The sequence below is a fragment of the Saccopteryx leptura genome, chromosome 2 (assembly GCF_036850995.1).
Source record: "Saccopteryx leptura isolate mSacLep1 chromosome 2, mSacLep1_pri_phased_curated, whole genome shotgun sequence".
In the NCBI taxonomy this organism is placed as follows: Eukaryota; Metazoa; Chordata; class Mammalia; order Chiroptera; family Emballonuridae; genus Saccopteryx; species Saccopteryx leptura.
Window position 1 is genome coordinate 158,518,115 of NC_089504.1, and position 27,042 is coordinate 158,545,156.

The 27,042-nt window shown below is 42.7% G+C and overlaps 1 protein-coding gene and 1 non-coding gene across 2 annotated transcripts in view; both read left to right on the top strand.

The window, feature by feature from the left end:
• Positions 1-27,042, top strand: part of PARP4 (poly(ADP-ribose) polymerase family member 4) — a 101,186-nt gene that overhangs the window by 16,307 nt on the left and 57,837 nt on the right. The window contains exons 9-16 of the mRNA XM_066369114.1: positions 1,967-2,140; positions 5,569-5,729; positions 10,671-10,808; positions 15,381-15,476; positions 18,720-18,903; positions 19,092-19,248; positions 21,545-21,669; positions 25,022-25,153. Coding sequence (XP_066225211.1) covers positions 1,967-2,140; positions 5,569-5,729; positions 10,671-10,808; positions 15,381-15,476; positions 18,720-18,903; positions 19,092-19,248; positions 21,545-21,669; positions 25,022-25,153 — 1,167 coding nt within the window. The remainder of the gene's footprint in view (positions 1-1,966; positions 2,141-5,568; positions 5,730-10,670; positions 10,809-15,380; positions 15,477-18,719; positions 18,904-19,091; positions 19,249-21,544; positions 21,670-25,021; positions 25,154-27,042) is intronic.
• On the top strand, positions 4,699-4,831 carry LOC136396009 (small nucleolar RNA SNORA72). The gene has a single exon (XR_010749442.1). It is a non-coding gene; the product is annotated as a small nucleolar RNA SNORA72 (small nucleolar RNA).

Genomic DNA, 27,042 nt, shown 5'->3' on the forward strand with positions numbered 1-27,042 from the left:
CACTGAGGGGAGATCAGCTTTTAAGAAAACTAAGGCCTAGCCAGTTAGCTCAGTTGGTTAGAGCATTGTCCCAAAACACCAAGGTTGCAAGTTTGATCCCTAATCAGGGTACATACAGGAGGTCACCAGTGAACACACAACTAAGTGAAACAACATATGAATGCCTCTCTCTCTCTCTCTCTCTCTCTCTTCCTCTCTGTCTCACTAAAATCAATCAGTTTTAAAAAAAGTAGTGGCTCAGTGGATAAATCATCAACCTGGAATGCTGAGGTTGCCAGTTCAAAATCCTGGGCTTGCTCAGTAAAGGCACATAAGACAAGCAACTACTGTGAGTAGATGCTTCCAGCTCCTCCCCCCACTTCTTTCTCTCTCTCTCTTCTCTTTAGAATCAATAAGTAAAATCTTTAGAAAGAAGCCCTGGCCAGATGGCTCAGTGGTAGAGCATCCGCCTGGAGTGCAGGAGTCCCGGGATTGATTCCCAGCCAGGGCACACAGGAGAAGCGCCCATCTGCTTCTCCACCCCTCCCCCTCTCCTTCCTCTCTGTCTCTCTCTTCCCCTCCCACAGCCGAGGCTCCACAGGAGCAAAGATGGCCCGGGCGCTGAGGATGGCTCTATGGCCTCTGCCTCAGGCGCTAGAATGGCTCTGGTTGCAACAGAGCAACGCCCCCTGGTGGGCATGCCGGTGGATCCTGGTCGGGTGCATGCGGGAATCTGTCTGACTGCCTCCCCGTTTCCAACTTCAGAAAAATACAAAAAAAAAAAAAAATCTTTAGAAAGAAAAAAAGAAAGAATGGAAGAAAGAAAGAAAGAAAGAAAGAAAGGAAAGAAAAGAAAAAGAAATAACCAGACATTCCCACATGTGAAAGGTCAGACATGGTTCATCAGGAGGCCTGCTCTTCTGAGTCAGGAGGTTTACAGCAGGCCTGACAGACATGGATGTTCTTGGTACTCCATTAGATGCTCAGACCCCAATCTACTCCACAGTCCCTGCTACAGAGCCATGTGCCTGTGGGAAAGGCAGGCAGCCTCCCAGCCTTCCAAACATGGCTATTGTTAATGATATGCAATTTAAAGAGCAAATGAAAGAAAATGTTCCCAGGTGTCCAACTTGTACAAATACATTGTCATATTCAAATAATACAGACAATTCTTCTATGGAATTAAATGAGTTTATTTCAGGGCAAAAAGGTTTCCTGAAGTAAATGTCAAAAAGTACTTGTGTAATTCAAAGCATGTTCTGGTAGGTTTTGCTCCTAGTTTGATTCTAACATTTTCTCAAAATGTCTTACTTGAAAAGCAAATCTCCTAACCATTGCATGTGGATATAGATATAAATATACAGATTGTAGATATTGAAGACTGCTCCTTTCCTCTAACTAAGCCAAGCCCAGTTTTGGAAAACTCATGGCAATATCAATCCAACAAAGAGACATCTCCAGTAAATACTGCGTTCTTTTTTTTCTTTTTCTTTGTGATAGAGACAGAGATAGAGAGGGACAGATAGGGACAGACAGGAAGGGAGAGAGATGAGAAGCATCAAGTCTTCATTGTGGCACCTTAGTTGTTCATTGATTGCTTTCTCATATGTGCCTTGACTCGGGGGCTACAGCAGACCGAGTAACCCCTTGCTTGAGCCAGCGACCTTGGGTCCAGGCTGGTGAGCTTTGCTCAAACCAGTGAGCCCACACTCAAGCTGGTGACCTCGGGGTTTCAAACCTGGGTCCTCTGTGTCCCAATCCAATGCTTTATCCTCTGCACTACCACCTGGTCAGGCAACACTGCATTTGTTTTATGACATTTCCAGAAAACCAATAGTTGCAACATGTCTAACAACTATTTTAGCTATTTTTATACATTTCTCCACTTTCTCTATGATTTCTTCACTTTCTCTAAGATCTAATTTTAATAAGCATGTATCATCTTCTATTTTATTTTATTTTATTTTTTCCATCTTCTATTTTAAAGGTGAGCAAGGCAGAGGGAATTCTCCTCCTAGTAAAGGCAGCACTGAAAAATGGAGAGACGGAAGAACAACTGCAGAAGATGATGAGTGAGTTCTACAGATTGATACCTCACAGAGGTACAGCAATCGAAAAAGTTAACCTGAGACTATTAGCCAAGAAAGAGGACCTCTGCCAGGTAAGTCTCTGAAATATAGAATTCAACTTAAAACATGTTGGGGAAGGGGTCTTTTCAAATCTGATGAAGAAGCTAACACTGAATCACGGAAGTTAGCTCTAGAGTTGACTCAAAAATAAATTGCTGAGCCATTTTGGAGTGCTTTGAGTTCTCAGAACCATGTTCCCAAAGTAGAAAGTATTGGAATAGGAGTGCAATTGCAAATATGTTTAGAATTGCTACCCTGTAAAATAATTTTCCAGATCAAGAGATGAGGTAGGATTCTTTCTACAAAGAAACAGAGTTGCAACTGACTTGAATAATGAGGACACGTATCACCCTGAATAACAAGAAGTCCATATGTAGCATGGCTGCTGGCCCAGTTCACTCCAAGGTTCCATATCTGACTTATCTGTAAAGTGACAGCTTCCCTCAGCCTGGCTCCCCTTGCCATCAGCTTACAGCTACAGTAGTTCAGAGCATCCCGCCTGGCATATAATTTTTGGTGTCTCCTAGAGGAAACACCTGGCAGAATTGAGTCGTGTACATTTCTAAGGCAGTCACTGCCAGGAGACTAGAGTTATTGTGACTGCTCAGAGATGGGTCGTCCCCCTCAATCGATATGGGGAGGAGCCGGGCTCAGTCAGCCAGAAGGAAGGCAGGAAGGCAGCCCTTCCACCCTACCATGGATGGACCCATGTCACTCTCTGGCTCTGAGTTGCCTCATTCATGCAAGACAGATTGGGATAAAGCCAGAGATGTGTGACCTAGACTTCAGAGAAGTTTGTAGATGAGAAATTTTGCATGTTTGGGGGAATTTATAGCTTTCAGTGGGTTCTCAGTGGGGTCCGCACTCCCAAGTAAGTGAAGAATCAAGAAATGAGACGAGCCAGTAAGTGACATGGTATAGGACCCTTCCAAATGTCAAGTCCACGATTGCCTCACATCCAGCATGAAGAGCCTGGGGTCATTGGCTTTGCTACTAAGAAAGTACATATGCTGCCCATCCAGGTGGTCTTTAATTTAAATTTCATATTTTCAATAAATTGAGCAGCATAATTTAAAGTCAAATTATACTCAAAAAGTACACTTTGAACCATTTCTGTTCTACACTGTCCTCTCTGAATCCATTCCCACTTCGCACCATAATAGATACCCATTTTTTACTAGTGTCTTCTTTGTCTTTGCACAGTTTGTTTATGCAAATCAATATGAAATAAGAACCTAGTGCCTGACCAGGTGGTGGCACAGAGGATAGAGCGTTGGACTGGGACGCGGAGGACCCAGTTTCGAAACCCTGAGGTCGCCAGCTTGAGCGCGGGTTCTAATGGTTTGAGCAAGGCTCACCAGCTTGGACCCAAGGTCACTGGCTTGAGCAAGGGGTTACTCGGTCTGCTGAAGGCCCACGGTCAAGGCACATATGAGAAAGCAATCAATAAACAACTAAGGTGTCATAATGAAGAATTAATGCTTCTCATCTCTCTCCCTTCCTGTCTGTCCCTCTCGCTGTCTCTCTCTGTCACACACACACACACACACACACACACACACACACACACACACACACAAAGAATCTAGCATGTCCACCCTCATTTTTATACGAGGAGGTCACTGTCTTTGTCGCCCTGCCCCTACTTCACTCATTTAATATACCCTGTACACTGTGGGGAGTGCCACAGTGGTGGGTGTCCCCTGTCACCACACACTTCAGTTGTTTCTGGACTTCACTGTCCCAAACAGTATCACAATGAATAACCCTGCATAGTTGACGTCTCCTACTTGTACAGGGGCATCTCTGGGATACGGCCCCAGAAGTCGAAGTGGTGCTGGTTCAAAGGATGTAACTATGATAGACTTTGTCTGGTTTCTCCACAGGGTGGTACTGTTCTGTCATACCACCACCAGTGCCTGAGTTCCTATTTCCCATATTTGTACCAACAATGTATTTGTCAATTTTAGACTTTATAAACCTATGGGTGAGAAGTGGCCCCTCTCTGTGGCAAGCCTGAGCATTTTCAAATGGTTAAGGGACGTTCATGTTTCTGTTTCTATTGTCCACTCATGGCCTTTGCTTCTGTTTCTTTCGGGTCTTGGTCATTTTCTTCATGATTTTTAGGTCTTTTTTATAAGATAGGGAGCTGCATCTGTGATGTGAGTTGCAAATATTTTCTGCAGTTATTTGGTTATTTTACTTTGGTTATGGTGAATTTGTTGTTGGTGGTTAACTTATTCTCTTTTGCCTTACAGAAAGTTTTTACTTTTATTTATAAAAATGCATCAGTGTTTTAAAATTTAATTTTCAGTTACTGTTGCCATACAGTATCATGTTTGTTTCAGGTGTACAACATAGTGATTAGACTGACACAAATGACAAAGTGATCACTCTGATAAGTGTAGTACCCACCTGGCACTATACAAAGTTAGTATAATATTGTTGACTATTTCCCCTGTGCTGTACTTGACATCCCTGTGACTGTTTTATAACTGGCAATTTGTATTCCTTAACCCCTTATTTTATGGCTGGTGGATTTCAGTTATAGCTAGAAAGCCCCTCCCCATGCATCATAAAGATGTGTGGCCTGCAAATATTCTCGCTGTTTTGATTTCGTAATAATCAGGGCAGGCTAAACATTCGCTATAGTAAGACCATGCATGTGTCCCCAGACCTAGTTCTTTTCCCTCGGTCTGGCTTTCTAAATGCTGGTGATAAAAGAAAAAAGAAAAAAAAAAAGATGTGTGGCAGCAGAATGCCTGGTGCTCTCCCTCCATATCCCTTTAGTCTTAAAAATGCTAAAAGCAACACATTCCTCTATTAAACCTAGTCCAGTTTATCCAGGAACTGTGTTCCCTTCTGTGAGCTCCAGGACCTATGAGAATATTAATCTTGGGTTACCCCTTGGGGAATGGACCCATGTCTTATGCATCTTTGTATTTTTTAATCTAATACAATGCTTGGCACACAGAACATGCTTAATGCACTTTTGTTATGCAGAATTCACCTTGCTGTCTGTGGATCTGAGTTACTGTTTTGTCACTATCCTTTCCTTGCTGTGGGATCTTGAGCAATTAGTTTAACTTTTCAGAGCCTTACTTTCTTCATCTGTACAAAGAGGGCAATAGACCTAATAATTTAAAATTTAATTAAAAAGATCTAATTATAATAATAAGTCCAGTGTTGTTGTATAGGTTATAGTAATAATGAATCCCCAAAATGCTTTATGAACAATAAAGTGCTATCCTTGTGTACACTTATTATTATTATTATGTATTTTGCTATCACTGAAGTAACTATATTACTTCTAATATTCCACTTACAGTACAGGCAGATAGTAATCAAAAGATTTGGAAAATAAAGCTTATTTTTTTCAATCTTTTTGAGAAAGTATAGCTTGATATAAATATTTGGATATGTGGTAATTCTAATGTCTGCGTATCACTTCCATCCACAGCTAATAAGAGACATGGTTAATGTCTGTGAAACTAATCTGTCCAAACCCAACCCACCATTTCTTGCCAAATACCGAGCTCTGAGGTGCAAGATTGAGCATGTGGAACAAAATTCAGAGGAATTTGTAAGGCTTAGAGAAAAGTTATTGCAGAATAATCACAGGTAAGCATAGCATAAGGATATGTGTTCAAATCTGTTCTTCTGTAATGATATTTCAGATTTGAACACAGAGTCCATTAATTACCATAATAATAAGATAACTGTGTTGACTAGTTACTTTCTTCTGCATTTATTATAGGCAGTGTGCTATGTTGAAAACATTCACTACTCTTCCACTCAGATTTCAGGGTTACCCAATCTTGATGAGAATTAAGTTTAAAATTTTTTTTTTTTTTTTTTTTGTATTTTTCTGAAGCTGGAAACGGGGAGAGACAGTCAGACAGACTCCTGCATGCGCCCGACCGGGATCCACCCGGCACGCCCACCAGGGGTGACGCTCTGCCCACCAGGGGGCGATGCTCTGCCCCTCCGGGGCGTCGCTCTGCCGCGACCAGAGCCACTCTAGCACCTGGGGCAGAGGCCAAGGAGCCATCCCCAGCGCCCGGGCCATCTTTGCTCCAATGGAGCCTTGGCTGTGGGAGGGGAAGAGAGAGACAGAGAGGAAGGGGGGGGGTGGAGAAGCAGATGGGCGCTTCTATGTGCCCTGGCCGGGAATCGAACCCGGGTCCCCCGCACGCCAGGCCGACGCTCTACCGCTGAGCCAACCGGCAAGGGCCAAGTTTAAAAATTTTAAATCAAAGGGTATTTAAGTTTGTGTTTGTAGGGTGTTACATAAGAAAATGCACTTAAGCCCTGGATGGATAGCTCTGTTGGTAGAGCATCATTCCAAAGCTCAGAAGTTGCTGGTTCGATACCCAGTCAGGGCACATACAGGAACAGATGTTCCTGTCTCTTTCCTGCTTTCTGCCTTCCTCTCTCTCAAAGCAATTGAAAGAAAGAAAGAAAGAAAGAAAGAAAGAAAGAAAGAAAGAAAGAAAGAAAGAAAGAAAGAAAGAAAGAAAGAAAGAAAGAAGGGAGGGAGGGAGGGAGGGAGGGAGGGAGGGAGGGAGGGAGGGAGGGAGGGAGGGAGGGAGGGGAAGGGAAGGGAAGGGAAGGGAAGAGAAGAAAAGAAAAGAAAAGAAAATGCACTTAAATTAAGATTTTAAAATACAGAAATATGTGTTGCAGTTTTTAAAATGACCACTGTATGGTGTAAACACCTGGAAAACTTCTCAAGAGCTATGACACCCCTCAGTGTCAATCACATCAGTATCCTCGTTGACTGTTCACGTTCCTGGTGCTTGTGCGCAGTCTGCAACCTGGCGCAGTAGCAGTAACAACAAACACAGATGCTCAGCTGCTCACACAAGCCCTCAGTGGTGTTGGTACCTCTGTGGAATCACCTTGGCTAAGAGCCTGGACCCAGCTTTAGAGATTCAGAAACTACTTTTGTTGCTTATTCTCAAGGATGAGGATAACTTTCATTGGCTTGGTTGTTCAACCCATGGTAGCACTTCTCTGCCTGAAGTCTTTCTTTTGGGCATTGCTGGCATCTTAAATCTCAGATAGCATCCAGTTAAACCTGCATCAGCCTGACTCATTCTTTAGAGTCAATGGTGCTCATAACAGCTTGCAGGAGCCAGCAGTTAAATTTAAATTTTTAGGAATTTTGTTAACTGGTAAATCATTAGTAACTTAAAATCAGCTCTGGTAGGAGAATTTACACCGTGGAAATCAGCAAATGCTACAGATCAGGGTTACCTGTGGTTTTGTTGTTGTTAGGAGTCCGTGTTCTAGCACTCCACTAGAACCAGATCCAGCCACATCTGCCTGTGGAGGGATTCGGCCCTATCTCATATATGTTATGTCTTCCTCGGGAAGTCATCCTTAAGTTCTATTCCCAGTGTCACTTCCCACCCACTGAAACGGTTATATTTTATTTTATTATTTGTGTGTGTGTGAGAGAGACAGAGAGAGGGACAGACAGATAGGAAGGGACCTTAGTTGTTCATTGATTACTTTCTCTCATATGTGCCTTGACAAGGGAGCTACTGCAGAGTGGGTACACCTTGCTCAAGCCAGCAACCTCGGGCTCAAGCAAGTGACCATGGGGTCATATCTATGATCCCACACTCAAGCCAGCGACCCTGTGCTCAATCTGGTGAGCCCATGCTCAAGGCGGCGATCTTGGGGTTTTGATCCTGGGTCCTCAGCATCCCAGTCCGATGTTCTTTCCACTGTGCCTAGTCAAGCTAACATGGTTATATTTTAAAAGGTGGAAAATTATAAGTGTTGATGGGGATGTGAAGAAATAGGAACCCTCACACATTGCTTGTGGGATGGTGTAGCTGCTATTTGTTGATTCCTCAAAACATTAAACACAGAGTGGTCATATGCCTCAACAAGTCCACTCCTAGTTATAGACCCAGAAGAAATGAAAGCAAGTACTCAGATACTTGAACATGAATGTTCATAGCAGCACTATTCAAAAGTAAATGGTAGAAACAACTGAAATTTCCATTAACGATGAATGGAATAACAAAATATGGTATATACATATAATGGAATATCACTTGGCCATGAAGAAGAATATCACTTGGCCATTACTATATACATGCTGTAACACAGATAAACCTTGAAAATGTGATGCTGCCCTGGCCGGTTGGCTCAGCGGTAGAGCGTCGGCCTAGCGTGCGGAGGACCCGGGTTCGATTCCCGGCCAGGGCACACAGGAGAAGCGCCCATTTGCTTCTCCACCCCTCCGCCGCGCTTTCCTCTCTGTCTCTCTCTTCCCCTCCCGCAGCCAAGGCTCCATTGGAGCAAAGATGGCCCGGGCGCTGGGGATGGCTCCTCGGCCTCTGCCCCAGGCGCTAGAGTGGCTCTGGTCGCAATATGGCGACGCCCAGGATGGGCAGAGCATCGCCCCCTGGTGGGCAGAGCGCCGCCCCATGGTGGGCGTGCCGGGTGGATCCCGGTCGGGCGCATGCGGGAGTCTGTCTGACTGTCTCTCCCTGTTTCCAGCTTCAGAAAAATGAAAAAAAAAAAAAAAAAAAAAAAAAAAGAAAATGTGATGCTGTGAAAGGAGCCCGATAGCAAAGACCACTATTATATGTTTCCATTTATGTGAAATGTCTAGACTAAATAAATCAAATCCATGGTGACAAAAAGCAAATTGCCTGGTCCCAAGAAAGGAAGAATAGAGGCTGTTAAATGGGTATGTAGCTTTTGGGGTGATGAAATGTTTAGGACTTAGACAGAGTGGTGGTTGCACATTTTAATGTACCAAATACCACTGAACTGTACACATCAAAATAGTTAATTTTATGTTATGTGAATTTTACCTAAATTTTTAAAAATCCATCCTGTAGATATTTTCCAGGTCTTTAAAAAAATTTTTTTTTAGATTTTATTTATTCATTTTTCTAGAGAGAGATAGAAGGGGGGGTGGAGGAGCAGGAAGCATCAGCTCCCATATGTGTTTTGACTAGGCAAGCCCAGGGTTTGGAACTGTGACCTTAGCGTCCCAGGTTGATGCTTTATCCACTGTGCCACCACAGGTCTTCCAGTTCTTTCTTTTATATATAATCAAGTTATTTTTATTTCTTTTGGTTTGACTTTTGACCCCCTCCTTGGCATTTGCTGGGATCTAATACTAATAAAGAGACTGGTGACAGTGAAGGTAGAATCAGGAGGGCACTGATTGGCGTTCCCCAAGGAATTAAAGGGAGGGAAGAGCTATAGCCTTAAAACCTGAGGGGGGTCCAGTTCAACCAGCTAATGTAAGTCAAGCAAGCCCTTGGAGATTTCACCCCCCCACCCCTGCACCCAAGTATTCATACAACAATGGTGGGCTTCTTCCTAGGAAGAGATTCTGCTGCTGGGAAAAACTAGATTTTCTCTGTTTCATTTCACTAATAACGATATTTTTCATATTTTTTTTTGCTCTAAAGTCTATATTCTTTGCTGAAAGTTTAGAACCTATGAAAAACATGAAGAGAATTAAAGTTCATCCCAAATCTTACCACCCAAAGATTATATAACCATGGTTAACACCTTGGTATAGAGTGAACACATCCTAAATTGAGTTAATGGTTCTTTTCTCCACCCAGTGGCATGCTGGTAGGCTAACTCTCTGAGTAAAAGTTCTGATTTCTGTGGTGTAACTACTGCTACCATAGTGCATAACAAGCTACTGACGTGACACCACTGAGCATGGACCTAGGAACACGTGCTCAGTAGCTCTCATCACCCCTTGGCACCCACAACACTCTTCTTCGGTAGTAACCCAGTCTTTCCCATGCCTGCCTGTCTAGGCCACCACCCTGAGCCATGGACGGTTCTCTGTCCCTCACCCCCATATCACCATATCGTGTCTCCTTTAATCCACTGGCTTGCTTTCACACGCCGCCATCCTTAGTGCAGACCACCGTTGTCTCGTCTGTACCACCTTTCCAGACACTCTTGTCACTCCTGCCCTGTCCAGTATGTTTTCCCATACAAACAGTTAGATCTTAAAAATATGTACTGTATTACACCATGCATGTCACCTCTAAAGAGAGGTCTTTCTTGACCACTGTCTCTGGACCTGCTTGTTTTCATTAGCAGTGATTAGAATCAGGCATTTGTTAACTGGTTGATTTTTGTCTCTCATTAGAGAATATAAGCTCTGTGAAGCTTGAGACCATGTTATCTTACTTGCAATGCCTGGCAGAATACTTGGCACAGAGTCTTCTTATTGAATGAATGCATGTATGAATGAATGAGTGCGTTCTATCTGTATATTCTGTATAGAATATATGACAAATTTTGGAGTTGTAGTAAGCATAGTTTTGTAACCTACTTTTACAATTTATATTTTATTGTAAGTTATACTTCAAATTCTTATTTATTTTTTAGTGTAACTTTTTTTAATGACTGTAATGGCTACACACTATTTCCAGATAGTGTGTGCTGTGATTCATTGCATCAGACACTTGTGCTGTTTTGTGGTTTCTGCTGCTAATAATGATTTTTAACTTTGCTTTCAATTATATAACCTCAAGCCTTTTCTTCTAATTCTTACAGTAAAAGTCCAGTGGACATCCTGCATATATTTAGAATTGGCCGAGTGAATGAAGCCACAGAGTTTTTGAGCCACCTTGGCAATGTGAAGCCCTTGTTGCACGGCTCTCCTGTGCGAAGCTTTGTGGGCATCCTGTCCCGGTAAAGAGCGCATCTTCATTGCCAAACGTATCAGCCTCACATATATGAGTGACTTATTTTTCTTTTCAAAAAATTTTTTATATATGGGACACAGGTCTCTTTAGTTAAAATCAGCCAGCTAACTGTATTCCAGAGGAAATGAAACACTTCAAATTATAAGTATATAATTAAAATGATGTGCTAATTATTATACTATATATATTTTAAGTGTAGTATATGGATATCAATTGCTTCTTGAAGATAGTATGATATGAAAGAGGTGATTTTCAATTTTACAAATCTTTCATGTGTATCTAATCTAGAGATAGTTTAAAACTTAAAGACAGTCTAATTAGAGTATCCAAATACTATTTGATACATCGCTATTTTTTGTTTGCTTTGAACAACTACTTAACATTAGGGCTGAAAATGAAGTCATAGGAAGTAGGTGAAAATATGATTGAATCTGGATCCTTAATTAAATACCTAATAAGAAACTTAAAAAGAAACATACAAGATCTATCAGGAGGCCCTGGCTCAGTGGACAGAATGTCAGCCCAGCATTCAGACATCCCCGGTCAGGGCACACATAAGAAGTGACTATTGGCTTCTCCCCCCCTCCCCCCCCCCCGGCCTTCTCACACTCTTCCCCTCTTGCAGCCAGTGGCTCAATTGGTTCGAGCATCAGCCCAGGGTGCTGAGGTCAGGTGCATGCAGGAGTCTGCCTCTCTCTCCTCCTCTCACTTAAAAAAATTTTTTTAAAAGATCCATCAGTTAAAAACTTTCCACAGCCTGACTGGTGGTGATGGCAGTGCATACAGCATTGACCTGGATGCTGAGCTCGCCAATTCAAAACCCCAAGGTTTCTGGCTTGAGCATGGGCTCACCAGCTTGAGTGTGGAGTTGCTGGCCTAAGTGTGGGATCATTGACATGATCTCAAGGTCACTGGCTTGAGCAAATGGTCACTGGCTTGCCACGAGCACTGCCCCACCCTGGTCAAGGCACGTACGAGAAGAAATCAATGTACAACTAAAGTAAAGCAATGATAAGTCAATGCTTCATCCTCCCTCCCTCCCTTACTCTTTCTTGAAAAACAAACAACTCTCCACAGTTCTTGAGGGACCCTAATCAGAAGGGTGCTAATTTTCCTTGAAAAAGCACTAACAAGATTTTTCTTTTTCTTTTTTTTTACTTTTTTTATTTTTATTTTTCTGAAGCTGGAAACGGGGAGAGACAGTCAGACAGACTCCCGCATGCGCCCGACCGGGATCCACCCGGCATGCCCACCAGGGGCGACGCTCTGCCCACCAGGGGTGATGCTCTGCCCCTCCGGGGCGTCGCTCTGCCGCGACCAGAGCCACTCTAGCGCCTGGGGCAGCGGCCAAGGAGCCATCCCCAGCGCCCGGGCCATCCTTGCTCCAATGGAGCCTTGGCTGTGGGAGGGGAAGAGAGAAACAGAGAGGAACGGGGGGGGGGGGGGGGGGGGGGGAGAAGCAAATGGGCGCCTCTCCTATGTGCCCTGGCTGGGATTCGAACCTGGGTCCCCCGCACGCCAGGCCGACGCTCTACCACTGAGCCAACCGGCCAGGGCCAGATTTGTCTTAAAAGAAATAAAAAGCTGATTTTACAGCACAAAAATTTCTAAAAATTTGACATTACCATAGTAATTCAAATAGAAAATTGGACCCGTCTCTCATTTCTTAAATAAACTCCACATGGAGCAAAGATTTTTTTAAATAAATTTTTATTAATTTTAATGGGATGACATCAATAAATCAGGGTACATATGTTCAAAGAAAACATGTCTAGGTTATCTTGTCATTCAATTATGTTGCATACCCATCACCCAAAGTCAGATTGTCCTCCGTTACCTTCTATCTAGTTTTCTTTGTTCCTCTCCCCCTCTCCTTCCCCTCCCACTCCCACTCCCCCCCAACCACCACACTCTTGTCCTACATGGAGCAAAGATTTAAATATTAAAAGTAAAATTGTAGCCTGATATGTGGTGACGCAGTGGATAAAGTGTCGACCTGGAACGCTGAGGTCACCAATTCTAAACCCCAGGCTTGCCCGGTCAAGGCACATATGGGTAGAAGGATGCTTCCTGCTGCTCCCTGCTTCTCTTTCTCTCTCTCTCTTTCTCTCTCTCCTCTATAAAAAAATGAATAAATAAAATCTTTTTAAAAATAATAATAAAATACAATTGTAGGCCCTCGCTAGGTAGCTCAGTGGTTGGAGCATCATCCTAATATGCTAGGGTTGCAGGTTCAATCTCAGGTCAGGGCACACACAGGAAACAACCAATGAATGCGTAAATAAGTGGAACAACACATCAGTATCTCTCTCTCTCTCCTTGCTCTGAAATCAATCAGTTAATAAAATTAAAACAAAAATAAAATTGTAAAGGTACTAAATGAAAAACGGGAGAATATAAAAAATAATAACCTTTGAGTGAGAATGGCCTTTCTAAGGAGGACTAAAACCCCAAGCCATTTTACAAAATTAATTCTCTTATAATACAAAATTTGAACAGGAAATGTTTGTATAATAAAAGGCAGACATCTCTTTTCCAACCTTCCCAGAGATAATTGTGAGTTGTCTGAATGCCACACGTTCAGTCGGAATTGCATATGACCTTAAGCAGAGGAGAAATAACAGTGCTGGGCTTCAACACTGCCTGACTGAGCACTTCGGGGCTTAGGCCTGAAGGAGGCTGAGCCCTGGAACAGGATAAATAGCCAGCAGCCCAGGGCTGCTCAAGACAGTGATGAGAACCAGGCCACACCTGGGTCACTTTCATGGTACCTGGAACTTCTAAGCGATTACTTTGGAATGCATTTTTCTTTTCATTTCATGCTATTAATATGTTGCTTTTAATTGGTGTGTTTATTTTTATCCAGCTTTATTAAGGTATGACTGACAATGAAAACTATATATTTAGGTTGTACAGTGTGATTTTTGAAAAATATACAGGCCCTGTCCAGTTGGCTCAATGGTAGAGCATCGGCCCGGCATGTGGATGTCCCGGGTTCAATTCTTTTTTTTTTTTTTTTTTTTTTTTTTGTATTTTTCTGAAGTTGGAAACGGGGAGGCAGTCAGACAGACTCCCGCATGCGCCCGACCGGGATCCACCCGGCACGCCCACCAGGGGGTGATGCTGTGCCCATCTGGGGCATCGCTCTGTTGCAATCAGAACCATTCTAGCGCCTGAGGCAGAGGCCACAGAGCCATCCTCAGCGCCCGGGCCAACTTTGCTCCAATGGAGCCTTGGCTGCAAGAGGGGAAGAGAGAGACAGAAAGGAAGGAGAGGGGGAAGGGTGGAGAAGCAGATGGGTGCCTCTCCTGTGTGCCCTGGCCAGGAATCGAACCCGGGACTCCTGCACGCCAGGCCGATGCTCTACCACTGAGCCAACCGGCCAGGGCCCCGGGTTCAATTTTTGGTTGGCACACAGGATGAGTGCCCATCTGCTTCTCCACCCCACCCTCTCGCTTCTCTTTCTCTCTCTTTCACTCTCTCTCTTCTCCTCCCCTCCTGAAGCTATGGCTTTATTAGAGCAAGTTGGCCTTAGGCGCTGAGAATGGCTCCATGGCTTCCACCTCAGGCACTAAAAAATGGCTCCAGTTGCAATGGAGCAAGGGCCGCAGATGGGCAGAGCCTCACCCCCTAGTGGGCTTGCCAGGTAGACCCTGGTCTGTGTGCATGCAGGAGTCTCTCTCTGCTTCCCCTCCTCTCACTAAAAAAACAAAATAAATAAAATAAAACGGTATACAATGTGATTATTTAATATAGGTATGCATTGCAAACTGATTACCACAATCAAGTTAATTAACACTCCATGTCTCATATAATTATCTTTATTTATTTATTTATTTTTTAGTGAGGATTTGATGACAGAGAGGGACAGACAGGCTGGAAGGGAGAAAGATGAGAAGCGTTAATTCTTTGTTGCAGCATCTTAGTTGTTCATTGATTACTTTCTCATATGTGCCTTGACCATGGGGCTCTAGCAGAGAGAGTGACCTCTTGCTCAAGCCAGCAACCTTAGACTAGAGCCAGCGACCCTGGATTTCAAGCCAGCAACCCCTCACTCAAGCTGGTGAGGCTGCACTCAAGCCAGATGAACTGCTCAAGCTGGCTTCTGGGTTCGAACCTGGATCCTCAGCATCCCAGGTTGACACTCTATCCACTGCACCACCACCTGGTCAGGCCTTTATTTTTTTCTTGTGGTGAGAATGCAAGATCTACCCTCATAACCAATTTCAAGTATACAGTATAGTATTATTAATTATAATACTATGCTGTACATTAATTATAGCTATAGAATTTATTCATCTTATAATTGAAAGTTTGTGCCCTTTGATCAGCATCTCTCCATTTCCCCAGCCCCTAGAAACAACCATTCTATTCTTTGATTCTATAAATTCTCCATTTTTAGATTCCACATATAAGGAGGTCATACAGTATTTCTGTCTGGCTTACTTCACTTAGCATGACACTCTTTAAATAGCACCTGTCTCTGCTAGAATTATGAGGCTATAATAAAAAGAATTTATTTTTTCTAGTAAACATTATAATGTCCTTTTATTTTTAGGGGGTTGCTTTTGCCCAAAGTAGTTGAAGATCGAGGCGTGAAAAGAACAGACATTGGAAATCTTGGGAGTGGAATATATTTCAGCAATTCCCTCAGGTTAGTATTGTTGTATCCTTAATCATGTTTCTCACACCATTGACCAAGAAATCATTGCTGAATGATTGCTATATGTATTCCTCAGTCTTTCCCTGATGAGGGGTTTTTCACCCAAGAAATAGGGAACTCATTTATTTATCAAACTAAAAAAGCTTCTTCTGCACAGCAAGAGAAACCACCACCAAAACAAAAAGGCAACCAACCAACAAATGACAGAAGATATTTGCAAACAACAGTTCCGACAGGGGATTAATATTCAATATATATAAAGAACACATACAACTCAACACCAAAAAAACTAAACAATCCAAATAAAAAATGGGCAGAGGACCAGAAGAGACACTTCTCCAAAGAGGACATAGAGATAGCCAAAAGACATATAAAAAGATGCTTAACATCACTAACCATCTGAGAAATACAAATTAAAATCACAATGAGATACCACCTCACACCTGTTATAATGGCTATCATTGGTAAATCAACAAACAAGTGTTGATGAGGATGTGGGGAAAAGGGAATCTTCATGCAGTATTGGTGGGAATGCAGATTGGTGCAGCCACTATGGGAAGCATTGCAGAGTTTCCTCAAAAAATTAAAAATGGAACTGCTTTATGACCCAGAGATTCCACTTCTGGGTATATATTCAAGGAAACCCAAAACAGTAATTCAAAAGAATATATGCACTCCTATGTTCATTGCAGTGTTGATTTATAATAGTCAAACAATGGAAGCAATTCAAGTGCCCATCAATAGAAGAGAGGAAAAAAAGTGATGGAACATAATACAATAGCATATTACTCAGCCATAAAAATAAATGAAATCTTACTATTTGCAACAGCGTAGATAGACCTAGAGGGTATTATGCTAAATGAAATAAGTCAGCAGAGAAAGAAATACCATATGATTTCACTTATATGTGAAATCTAAAGAACAATATAAATGAACAAACAATACAGAAACAGACCCATAGAGACAGAGAACAAACTGATGGTTGCCAGAGGGGAAGGGGACTAGAGGACTTGGTGAAATGGGTGAAAGGATTGAGAAGCACTAAATTGATAGTTACAATATAGTCATGGGGATATAAAGTACAGCATAAGAAATATACTAACTTACCTGACCAGGTGATGTCACAGTGGACCTAGGACGCTGAGGACCCAAGTTCAAAACCCCAAGGTCACTGGCTTAAGTGTGGGGTTGCCGGCTTGAGCATGGGATCATAGACATGACCTCATGGTTGCTGGCTTGAAGCCCAAGGTCGCTAGCTGGAGCGAGGGGTCACTCGCTCTGCTGTAGCCCCCTGGTCAAGGCACATATGAGAAGCAATCAATGAACAACTAAGGTGCCACAACTGTAAGTTGATGCTTCTTATCTCTCTCCCTTCCTGTCTGTCTGTCCTTGTCTGACTCTCTTTTGCTTAAAAACACACACACACACTAACTGTATAATGTCAATTGGGTACTGGAAATATCAGGGAGACCACTTTGTAAAGTATCTGATTGTCTAGCCACTGTACTATACACCTGAAACTTAATACAAAATAATATTGAATGTAAACTGTGAAAACATTTTAAAATTTTGAAAGAAATTTGATTAAAATATTAATTGGCATTCAGATGAATTTAACCAAATTGAAGTCCTTCATGACTTTTAGCAGAGTGGCTTTGGTGAAGAAGTATTGAGAAGCAGTCAGCAAACAAGCCAGTAGAGGTGGTGACTGTCTCCATGGAGGGTAGTGAGAAAGGAAGGAGACGGAGAGGGAGAAGTGGGGAGGATGTAAAGGACAAAGTCAAGGTCCATGGGAAGGAGTTAGCATGTTCGTAATTAAGGAAAAAAGCCCTCAGAAAGGAGAGGTGTATAAGAGGAATGGGGTAATTGAATTTTCTTTAAGTGAGAAGAGGGGAGATAGACTCCCACATGTACCCTGACTGGGATCCACCCAGCAACCCGTCTGGGGTAGATGCTCGAATCAACCAAGCTGTCCTTAGCTACTGAGGCCAACGCTCAGACTGCCCAAGCTATTTTCAGGGCCAGAGCTAAAACCAACAGAGCCACTGTGAGAGGGGAAGACGGAAAGGAGGGGAAGAGAAGCAGATGGTCACTTTTCCTGTGTGCCCTGACTGGGGATTGAACTCAGCTGTCCGCACACTGGACCAGTGCTCTATCCTCTGAGCCAACTGGCCAGGGCCTGCCTGATTTTTTTATTAAGTGCAAGTCTTAGAGGGCATAGAACAAATGGTCATCAGGCAACAGTTTTACATTTGGGTCTTGCTCTTTGAAAAAGTGGTATGTCCCCAAAATGTTGCTCTGAAAGGTTTCCCAACATATGTTCCCTTAGCAAAAGTTGCTTTATTAAAGCTGCTGATTCCTGAAGTTACAACAAAATCTGTCATTTAGGTGTCATTTGAAATTTTTGTTTTCTATTTGGATTCAGAAGGTTCATGAGACTACAGTGCCCATCTTTCCCTTTGACCAGTTCTTACTTACTTGGTATTTAATGTTCTTTAGTGCAGAGAATTAATCTACTTTTTATTAATTAATTAAGTACGTTTTTGCCCTTCTCTTACACCACTCTGGTGTTTTTTAGACCAAAATGCATATATTTTAGTAGCTAATAAAGATTTGGAGAACAGTGGAATTCTTCTGTCTTTGAGAACAAAGTACTTTCAGTGCTGCCTAGTACAATAAAAGAGCAATTTTTGTATCTATTACATCAATTTTTTTTAATTTATTGATTTTGAGAGAGAAAAACATCAAGTTGTTCTACTTATTTATGCATTCATTGATTGATTCTTATATTTGCCCTAACCAGGGATTGAACCCACAACCTTGGTGTAGTGGGACAGTGCTCCCACCAACTAAGCTACCCAGCCAGGGATATTACATCAGATTTTTAAATAAATAAATGAATAATAAAATTCCAGATGAATCTTCAGAGATTTTTTTTATGATTTTATTTATTCATTTTTTTTGGGGGGGGAGAAGAGAGGAGGAGCAGAAAGCCTCAACTCCCATATGTGCCTTGACCAGGCAAGCCAGGGGTTTCAAACCGGCGACCTCAGTGTTCCAGGTCAACAGTCTATCCACTGCACCACCACAGGTCAACCCAGAGATATTTCAATAACAGTAAAATTTGGAACATTCTACCAACCAAGTCTTTTAAAAAATATTTCCTTATGTATAATAAAACATTATTGCTATGTTACTATAAACTATAAATTTGTACTTTGTTTTCACATACAGTACAAGTATTAAGTACTCACACCCAGGACAGACAGATGGCACTAGACTCGTGGTCATCTGTGATGTCGCCCTAGGGAAGTGCATGGACTTACACAAGAGAGACTCCTCCTTAACGGAAGCACCACCAGGTTATGACAGTGTCCATGGGGTTCCTGAGACAGCCACTGGCACCACAGACTTCGAGGTATTTGTATCAGGAAACAGGGAGAGAGCCTTCTGTTTTTACCAAATATGCTTAAGCTTAAATAAGTATTGCATCTGTAGTGTCTGAATTCAGTATTTTCCTATTCAATAATTAGCAAACATGAAACTGTGCATTTATGAAAAGGTGCACCACTAAAGGTTTTTTTTGCCTATTTCTGTTTGCTCTAGGATGACGAATTTGTTGTATATAGAACCAATCAGGTTAAAATGAAATATATTGTTAAATTTTGCATACCTGGAGATGAAGTAAAGGACTTTCATCCCTGTAATACTACTGAATTAGAGGAGTACATACCTGAGGTTTCAGATTATTCAAAGGTTGAAGGTAAGACAATTTTCTTTCTTCTTTTTTATGACAATTTTCTTGAATGCTGTTTCATGTGATATATATGAAACTCAGTATTTTATTTCCAGTGGAATTATAATATTCATGTTTGGTAATTGTACTTAAGACCTCAGACATAAACATTTCATTTCCTTTTTTTATGTTGTAAAAATGAAAACCAGGATGCTTGAGAGAGTTTAAGTGATCTCAGAATTACATGTTACTTCACTAACACACCAGAGTTCTGCTCATCCACCCCAGGATAGTCACAGAAACCCACTGAGACATTTAAGATGTCACTGTACAAAAAAAGTGTGATGGAGGCCTCATAGGCTAGATAGAAGGCACAGCGTTAGCATCAGGCATCTTGGGTTCAAGCGTCACTTACTAGGCTGTGCTATCTGCAACAAACCACATCATGTCTCCAGGAGTCAGCTGCTCTACAAGAAGAATAAGACCAATATCCACACCACAGTGCTACTGTGAGGACTGCATATGATAAGTGAAGGCACCCCCATCAAAATTGTAATGTGCAGCTTATACATTAGTAGTATGGGTAAATGAGGGGATGGTAGCTTCTTAGGAAATCAGAAGCCCAAACTACTATAATATTATTAATAGCATTGTAAATATACAGAAACATTTTTTAACTCTGATCAAAGTATTTTTTTTATTAGAAATGTATGACTTCCTGTATGTTCAAGAATACTCCCATTTTTCTCTGGGAGTCATTAAATGATGTGTCTAGGAAGAGTACCATATATCTTTTTTTGTGTATGTGACAGAGACAGAGAGAGGGACAGATAAGGACAGACAGACAAGAAGGGAGAGAGATGAGAAGCATCAGTTCTTTGTTGCATCACTTTAGTTGTTCATTGATTGCTTTCTCATTGTGCCTTGACTGGGGGGCTACAACAGAGCAAGTGACCCTTTGCTCAAGCCAGCGACAATGGGGTCATGTCTATGATCCCACACTCAAGCCAGTGACCCCATGCTCAAGCTGGTGAGCCCGTGCTCAAGCCAGAGACCTCAGGGTTTCGAACCTGGGTCTTCTGCATTCCAGTCCAATGCTCTATCTACTGCACCACTGCCTAATCAAGCAGAAGGGTATATCTTAATACCTCTAACCACATCTGTATTTTTGTACTACAAAATATAATATATGAATTTTTTTTTTTTTTTTGTATTTTTTTGAAGCTAGAAACGGGGAGAGACAGTCAGACAGACTCCTGCATGCGCCCGTCCGGGATCTACCCGGCACGCCCACCAGGGGGCGACGCTCTGCCCACCAGGGGGCGATGCTCTGCCCCTCCGGGGCATCGCTCTGCCTTGACCAGAGCCACTCTAGCGCCTGGGGCAGAGGCCAAGGAGCCATCCCCAGCGCCCGGGCCATCCTTGCTCCAATGGAGCCTCGGCTACTGGAAGGGAAGAGAGAGACAGAGAGGAAGGAGAGGGGGAGGGGTAGAGAAGCAGATGGGCGCCTCTCCTGTGTGACCTGACCGGGAATCGAACCCGGGACTTCTGCACGCCAGGCCGATGCTCTACCACTGAGCCAACCGGCCAGGGCCTAATGAATATTTTTTTAATATGCTGTATTGGGAGTTTGTTTTAGTCATCCTTGGAATCAAAAGTCTAAGGAATCTTTCCCTGGCCAGGTGGCACAGTAGATAGGGCATTTTTCCAGTATGGCAAGGTCACAGGTTCAATCCCCAGTCAGAGCACGTACGGGAAGCAAGCAATGAATTCACAACTAAATGGAACAACTAAGTGCAACAGTGCGTTGATGCCTCTCTCTTCTGCCCCCTCCAAATCAATGGAAAAAATGAAAGAAAAAAAAAAGTCTAGAGAATCTCATATTTCTCCAACATGCTTTTGTAGCACAATAAATAATACTGACTGACCAGTTCAAAATTACAAGGCAGGGAGTGCAGATATCTAGTCAGATAGATAGAGTCAGTCTAAGATGCTCTTATTCAGATCTTCTTAAGACCATTGTGTACCTGCCTGTATGCTTACATGTGTGCCTTTCAGTAGTAGCATGACGGTTTTCAAGATGGCCTCTCAACGTCTATAGATTTAAATGGCAGAGTGTCTGTTGACGGTGCTGCCTCCCTTCTTTTCATGTGGAACCACTCGCTCTTCAGAATTGGCTACCAAAAAATCATAAAATGATATTTGTCTGTTTCTCCTAAAATATCATGTATGAAGGGGAGGAGAAGGATTAAACGTCAAGATAACAAAAGTAGAGAGTTCAGGGATGGTTTTAAAAGCTAACATGAATATTTTTAATGTCTAGAGTACCAGTTACCAGACACTAAACCTTTCAACAGCATCAAGGCTGGCCTTCAGGACACCTCTGGGAATTTAATTCCTCTTAAGGACGTGCATATCAAGGGGAAAATAATAGACTTTGTAGCCCAGGTGAGCTCTTTGTTGTTTTATGGTACTTAAACCAAATGGATGTCAGTCATAAATGAGAACTGGATTACAGTTGTGTGAACTCAACACACATGTACCATTACATTTCTAAATCCATTTATTCATTGAGCACCTACTGCATGCTGGACCCTGTTCTAGGCTCTGGGTATATGGCAACGAACAGTGTGAAAACTCTGCCCTCACAGAGCATACGCCACATTGGCGGACCAGGTAACAAACGTGATCAATAAGTACATGCCTGCCTAGCCTGTGATGGTGCAGTGCATAGAGCCTTGACCTAGAATGCTGAGGTTGCCAGTTCGAAGCCCTGGGTTTGCCCAGTCAAGGCACACATGACGAGCAAGCTATGAACAACTAAAGTGAAGCAACTATGAGTTAAAACTTCTTGTTTTCTGCCCCCCTCCCTCTCCTCTCTCTGTAAAATCACTAACTAAAATCTTTAATAAATAAAGTACATGCCATGTCACATGGTGGTAGGTACTACAGACAAAAATAAAAGCAGGAAGGGATGGGAGCTGTGCAGGTTGGAAGGGTTTCAGCTTGGAAATGGGACAACCAAGGAAGGCCTCACTGAGAAGGTGACACCTGAGCACAGATGTGTAGGAAGTGAGGGACTAAACCATGTTGACATCTGAGGGGTGTTCATTCCAGGCAAAGGAAGCAGCACATGCAAAGGTCCTGAGATGGGAGTGAGCCTGATGTGGTCAAGGGACACCAAGGACTTCCACTGTGACTGAAGTGTAGTGGAAAGGGGAAGCCTGGTAGGAGCTGGGTCAGAGAGGGGTGTTAGGAGAGGGCAGCTCACGTCAGGACCCAGGACATTATGTCCATAACTCTTGAGTAAAATGGAAACCTTTCAAAGATGTTTGTCAGAGGAGTGATGAAATCGGGATCACACTGACCACCACTCATGTTGACGACAGACCAAAGAGAATCAGTTAGAGACATCATAGATCAAGTTCTCTGGAAAAAGACTCTAGATGGAAATTGTTTCGGAAAGCTTATTGGGAAGTGCTCTCTGGAGGACACTTGTTAAGAGAGCACAAGAGTCAGGATCTGGCAGAAGCAGAAGTGGACTGTGACAGGCATACAAGCGTCCTGACAATCTCAGCGGGAGCTCTGAAGCCAGTCTTTCAGAGATGTTCTGAAGTGAGGCCAGGGTGTCAGGCCTTCTACCCCACAGGGACCAGTCATTGGATGTGGCTGCCCCTTGGGGGGCAGGGTCATAACCTTGAGTGAGGCAGTTAATCTTTGTCAGAGTTCATTGACTGGGGAGGGACACAGCAGGTGATACTCCCAGCAGCCTTAGTCCTGAAGGGGACAACTGGGGGCACCCCACAGCACCAAATGTAGGTGACTACTGAGTAATTCAGTCAAGGGTGATGGTACTTGGACCAGAATGTTGGTAGTGGGGGTAGTAAGAAGTGATAGGGTCTGGCAAGGATTGACGGTAGAACAATAAGATTTGCTGATGGATATGGGACAGAGAGAAAGACGGGAGCCGAAGATAACATTACCTGCATGTAGGTTTGCCCACTGTGGTGGAACTCTGGAAGTGCTCAGTTTTCTAAAACTCTTTATTTTCTAAGAGTTGACCTCACTATTGCCTCTAAACACTAACGATTATATTGAACAACCTGAAAGACCTCTTAGGAGAATAAGAACACCTGTTGTGGTATAAATCCAGTGTTGTGGTATTGCTCTCTCTTCATAAGGAAATCAAGTTAAATTTAGTGATTGCCTTAACTGGGGAAAATGGTGGCATGGGCAAGAGCATGCTACCCACATGTATGCCAGCTTACATCTCTCTGACCTCTACACTGGCCCCGCTCTGATCCATACCCACAGTAGGTGAGGGTGCTGATGCTCAGAGACATAAAATGATATGAGAAGGCACAAGGCTGAGCTGACTCCCGGTTATATTTCTTTCCCAAGGTGTAAACAGCTGATCATTGTTTAAATTTTGGAGCAAGTCCTTTACATGTTCACAGAAGTCAAAGCTTTACTTGGAGAGATTGAGTTCTGAGGTACAACTCTGGGTAGTCACAGTTGTTTGAAAGAGATTGGGTAGGAAAAAATGAAAGGATATCTGGGTGAATTTGAGATTGTAGCAACCCTGTGCCCCTCACGCCTTCTCTAAGGTAGAAAACCCTGTCATCAGCCTGAATTTCTTCGAGAGTCCAGGTTCTTAATGACTGTGCTGTAATGCAGCCTGGTATGGACTGGACAAAGCACAGGAGTTGGAGTTTGAAAGGCTTGCTGTGAATCTGCTCATTCCTTTCTAGCACTGGGACCTTGAAGAATTATTTAACTTCTTTGTACCTTAGTTTCCTCACATGAAAAATGGAAATAATACCTTTCTGCAAGTGTTGTGCTTACTACATAGAAGAACCCAGGGCATTTTTTTCATATACAGTAGACACAAAACAAATGACTATGTTACAAGAAGAGACATGTGCCCTCCATATGTTACTTTGGATAGACAACTTGCACCATCTGGTATTTCAAACCTCATAAGGCTTTTTTCTTAGGGAAGTTTGCTCATATTAACTCATGACTCAGCCATGGCTTTTTTTATTCAATGGTTATCTCATTTGACTCTTCTTGGAATGAGTGCAAAGTTTCTAGTTTAGTTATATAGGGTGGGGCAAAAGTAGGTTTACAGTTTAGAGTACAGGAAATAGTTTATTCTTGTATTATTACTTCTTAATCATTGTATTATTTTTCATATGAACAACTATAAACCTACCTTTGCCTCACCCTGTATAATAGTTTTGCCTGGAGGACAAAAATTAAGATATCAAAAATTTGTACGGTAACTGTAATGCCGGTGGCGAAGGCCAGCTAAGTCCACATTGGATTCTGGCAGCTGGTAGAGAAACTGTGGAGCCAGAAAGCATCGGGCCATTCCATTTAATAAAGTCTCACAATGGCGGACAAGCACACAGGCAGGGAAAACCTCTTCTCTGGCACATAAACAGGAAGAATGGCCCCTCACAGTGGCGGGCAGGCAATCCGCCGTCCACTCCCCTCTTCCTGAGCACAAGCACCCACAGCCTTACATAGGCCACACACATGTGGCTTTGCCATGTGCTCAGGCACCAATCAGGCAAAGTGCTTGCAGCCGGTAAAGCAGTGAGCAAGCCTAACACAGCTGCCCCACAGTATCTTAGTTTTAAGTCCTAGTAAAAATACTTTTATCAACATTATCTAAAATTGCTTACTTTTTGAGTGCCCGATCATACAAAGAAAATAGGCATAGTTTTCATTTATGGTGGGTCTGCAAACAGTTGTTCCATACGGTTTCAAGTTCATGTTTTTACTTCTTCTTCAGGTTATTATTTTTCAGACATACACAAATCAGAGTCATGTACCCATTGAGGCAAAATATATTTTTCCTTTGGATGATAAGGCAGCTGTGTGTGGTTTCGAAGCATTCATCAACAAAAAGCACATAGTGGGAAAGGTAAGGATAAAAATGCATTGTGATTACTCTTTGGTTCTAAAGTCAGTTTCCCATTTATCCAAACCTTCATTATTTGAGTCCCTACAGTTTGGGCTTGAGCAGCAGTCTTATCATAAAACAAAAGTATTCTTTGAAGAACAGAACACTAAGCACTTATACAATTAACTTCTACTCACACATCTCTCCCTGACTACCTGGTTTCTGTTCCAACCCGTCCACTCTTCATTGGCCAGTGCCTTACAAATTATTTGCCTAGGCACTTGAACAGAAAGTGATTTCACTTGGCCTGTGGTGGTGCAGTGGTTAGAGCATTGACCTGCAATGCTGAGGTTGACCGGGAAGGCTGAGGTCACTGGTTCCAAACCTCAGGCTTGCCCAATTAAGGAACATACAACAAGCAATCAATGAACAACTAAAGTGAAGCAACTATGAGTCGATACTTATTCCACCCTTCTCTCTCTCTTCTCTCCTCTCTCTCCTTTTTCTCTCCTTTCTGGGTAAAATCAATAAATAAAATCTTTTTTTAAAAAAAGTGATTTCACTATCAAAGGTTTAAGAGAGACATGTTAGGTACAATGGACCATCAACCTAGAATGCTGAGGTCACCAGTTTAAAACCCTGGGCTTGGCCTGACCTGTGGTGGCGCAGTGGATAAAGTGTCAACCTGGAAATGCTGAGGTCACCGGTTCAAAACCCTGGGCTTGCCTGGTCAAGGCACATATGGGAGTTGATGCTTCCAGCTCCTCCCCCCCCTTCTCTTTCTCTGTCTCTCCTCTCTCTCCCTCTGTCTCTCCCTCTCCTCTCTAAAATGAATAAAGAAAAAAAAATAAGAAAAAATAAAAAAAGTCTGAGGTTTAATATAGTCTTATAGTCTGTCAAGAGGCATTTAAAAAAATAAAAATAAAATAAAATAAAAAATAAAACCCTGGGCTTGCCCAGTCAAAGCACATACAGGAAGCAATCACTACAAGTTGATGCTTCCTGCTTCTCCTCCCCCCCCTTCTCTTCTCTTTCTAAAAATCAATAAATAAAATCTAAAAATAAAAAAAGGCGTATTGGAAAATTGGTGAAGCCCTTTGTAATGCTGGTGGCCAAGCCAAGGCAGGTCCACATTGGATTCAGGCAGACGGTAGAAAAACTGTGGAGCTGGAAAGGGTTGGGCCATTCCATTTAATAAAGTCTCACAATGGGGACAAGCACACAGGCAGGGGAAACCTCCTCTCAGGCAAACAAATAGCAAAATGGCCCCCCACACAGTGGCGGGCAGGCTATCTGCATAGCCACAATCCCCCCGAGCATAAGCACCCACAGCCTTACACAGGCCATACACACATGGCACTGCCACGTGCTCATGCACCAATCAGGCAAAGTGCTTGCAGCGGGTAAACCAGCAAGCAAGCCCAGCACAGCTGTCCCACACCCTTACATGTTTTTGCAAAAAATGATCCTCTGCATCCTGCTATAAAGTCTAACTGGGCAGTGCCCTCAGCTGGCCCCCAGATCTATCTCTTATTTCAGCAGTGTTTGGATGGAACAGACCCAGGGATGCCCCTTCTTCCAGCCTTCAACCACCCCCAACCTCTTCCCCAGTCACCACCCTCAGAACCATCTCAGCTATCATCAGCCTCCTAGACCAGCAAACACTGTTTTTTTTTTTTTTTTTTTTTTTTTTTTAAGAATTGCCTTTTTTTTTTTTTTTTTTTTTTTTATATATAATTTTATTTTTTTAATGGGGTGACATCAATAAATCAGGATACATATATTCAAAGATAACAAGTCCAGGTTATCTTGTCCTTCAATTATGTTGCAAACCCACCACCCAAAGTCAGATTGTCCTCTGTTACCTTCTATCTTGTTTTCTTTGTGCCCCTCCCCACCCCCTATCCCTC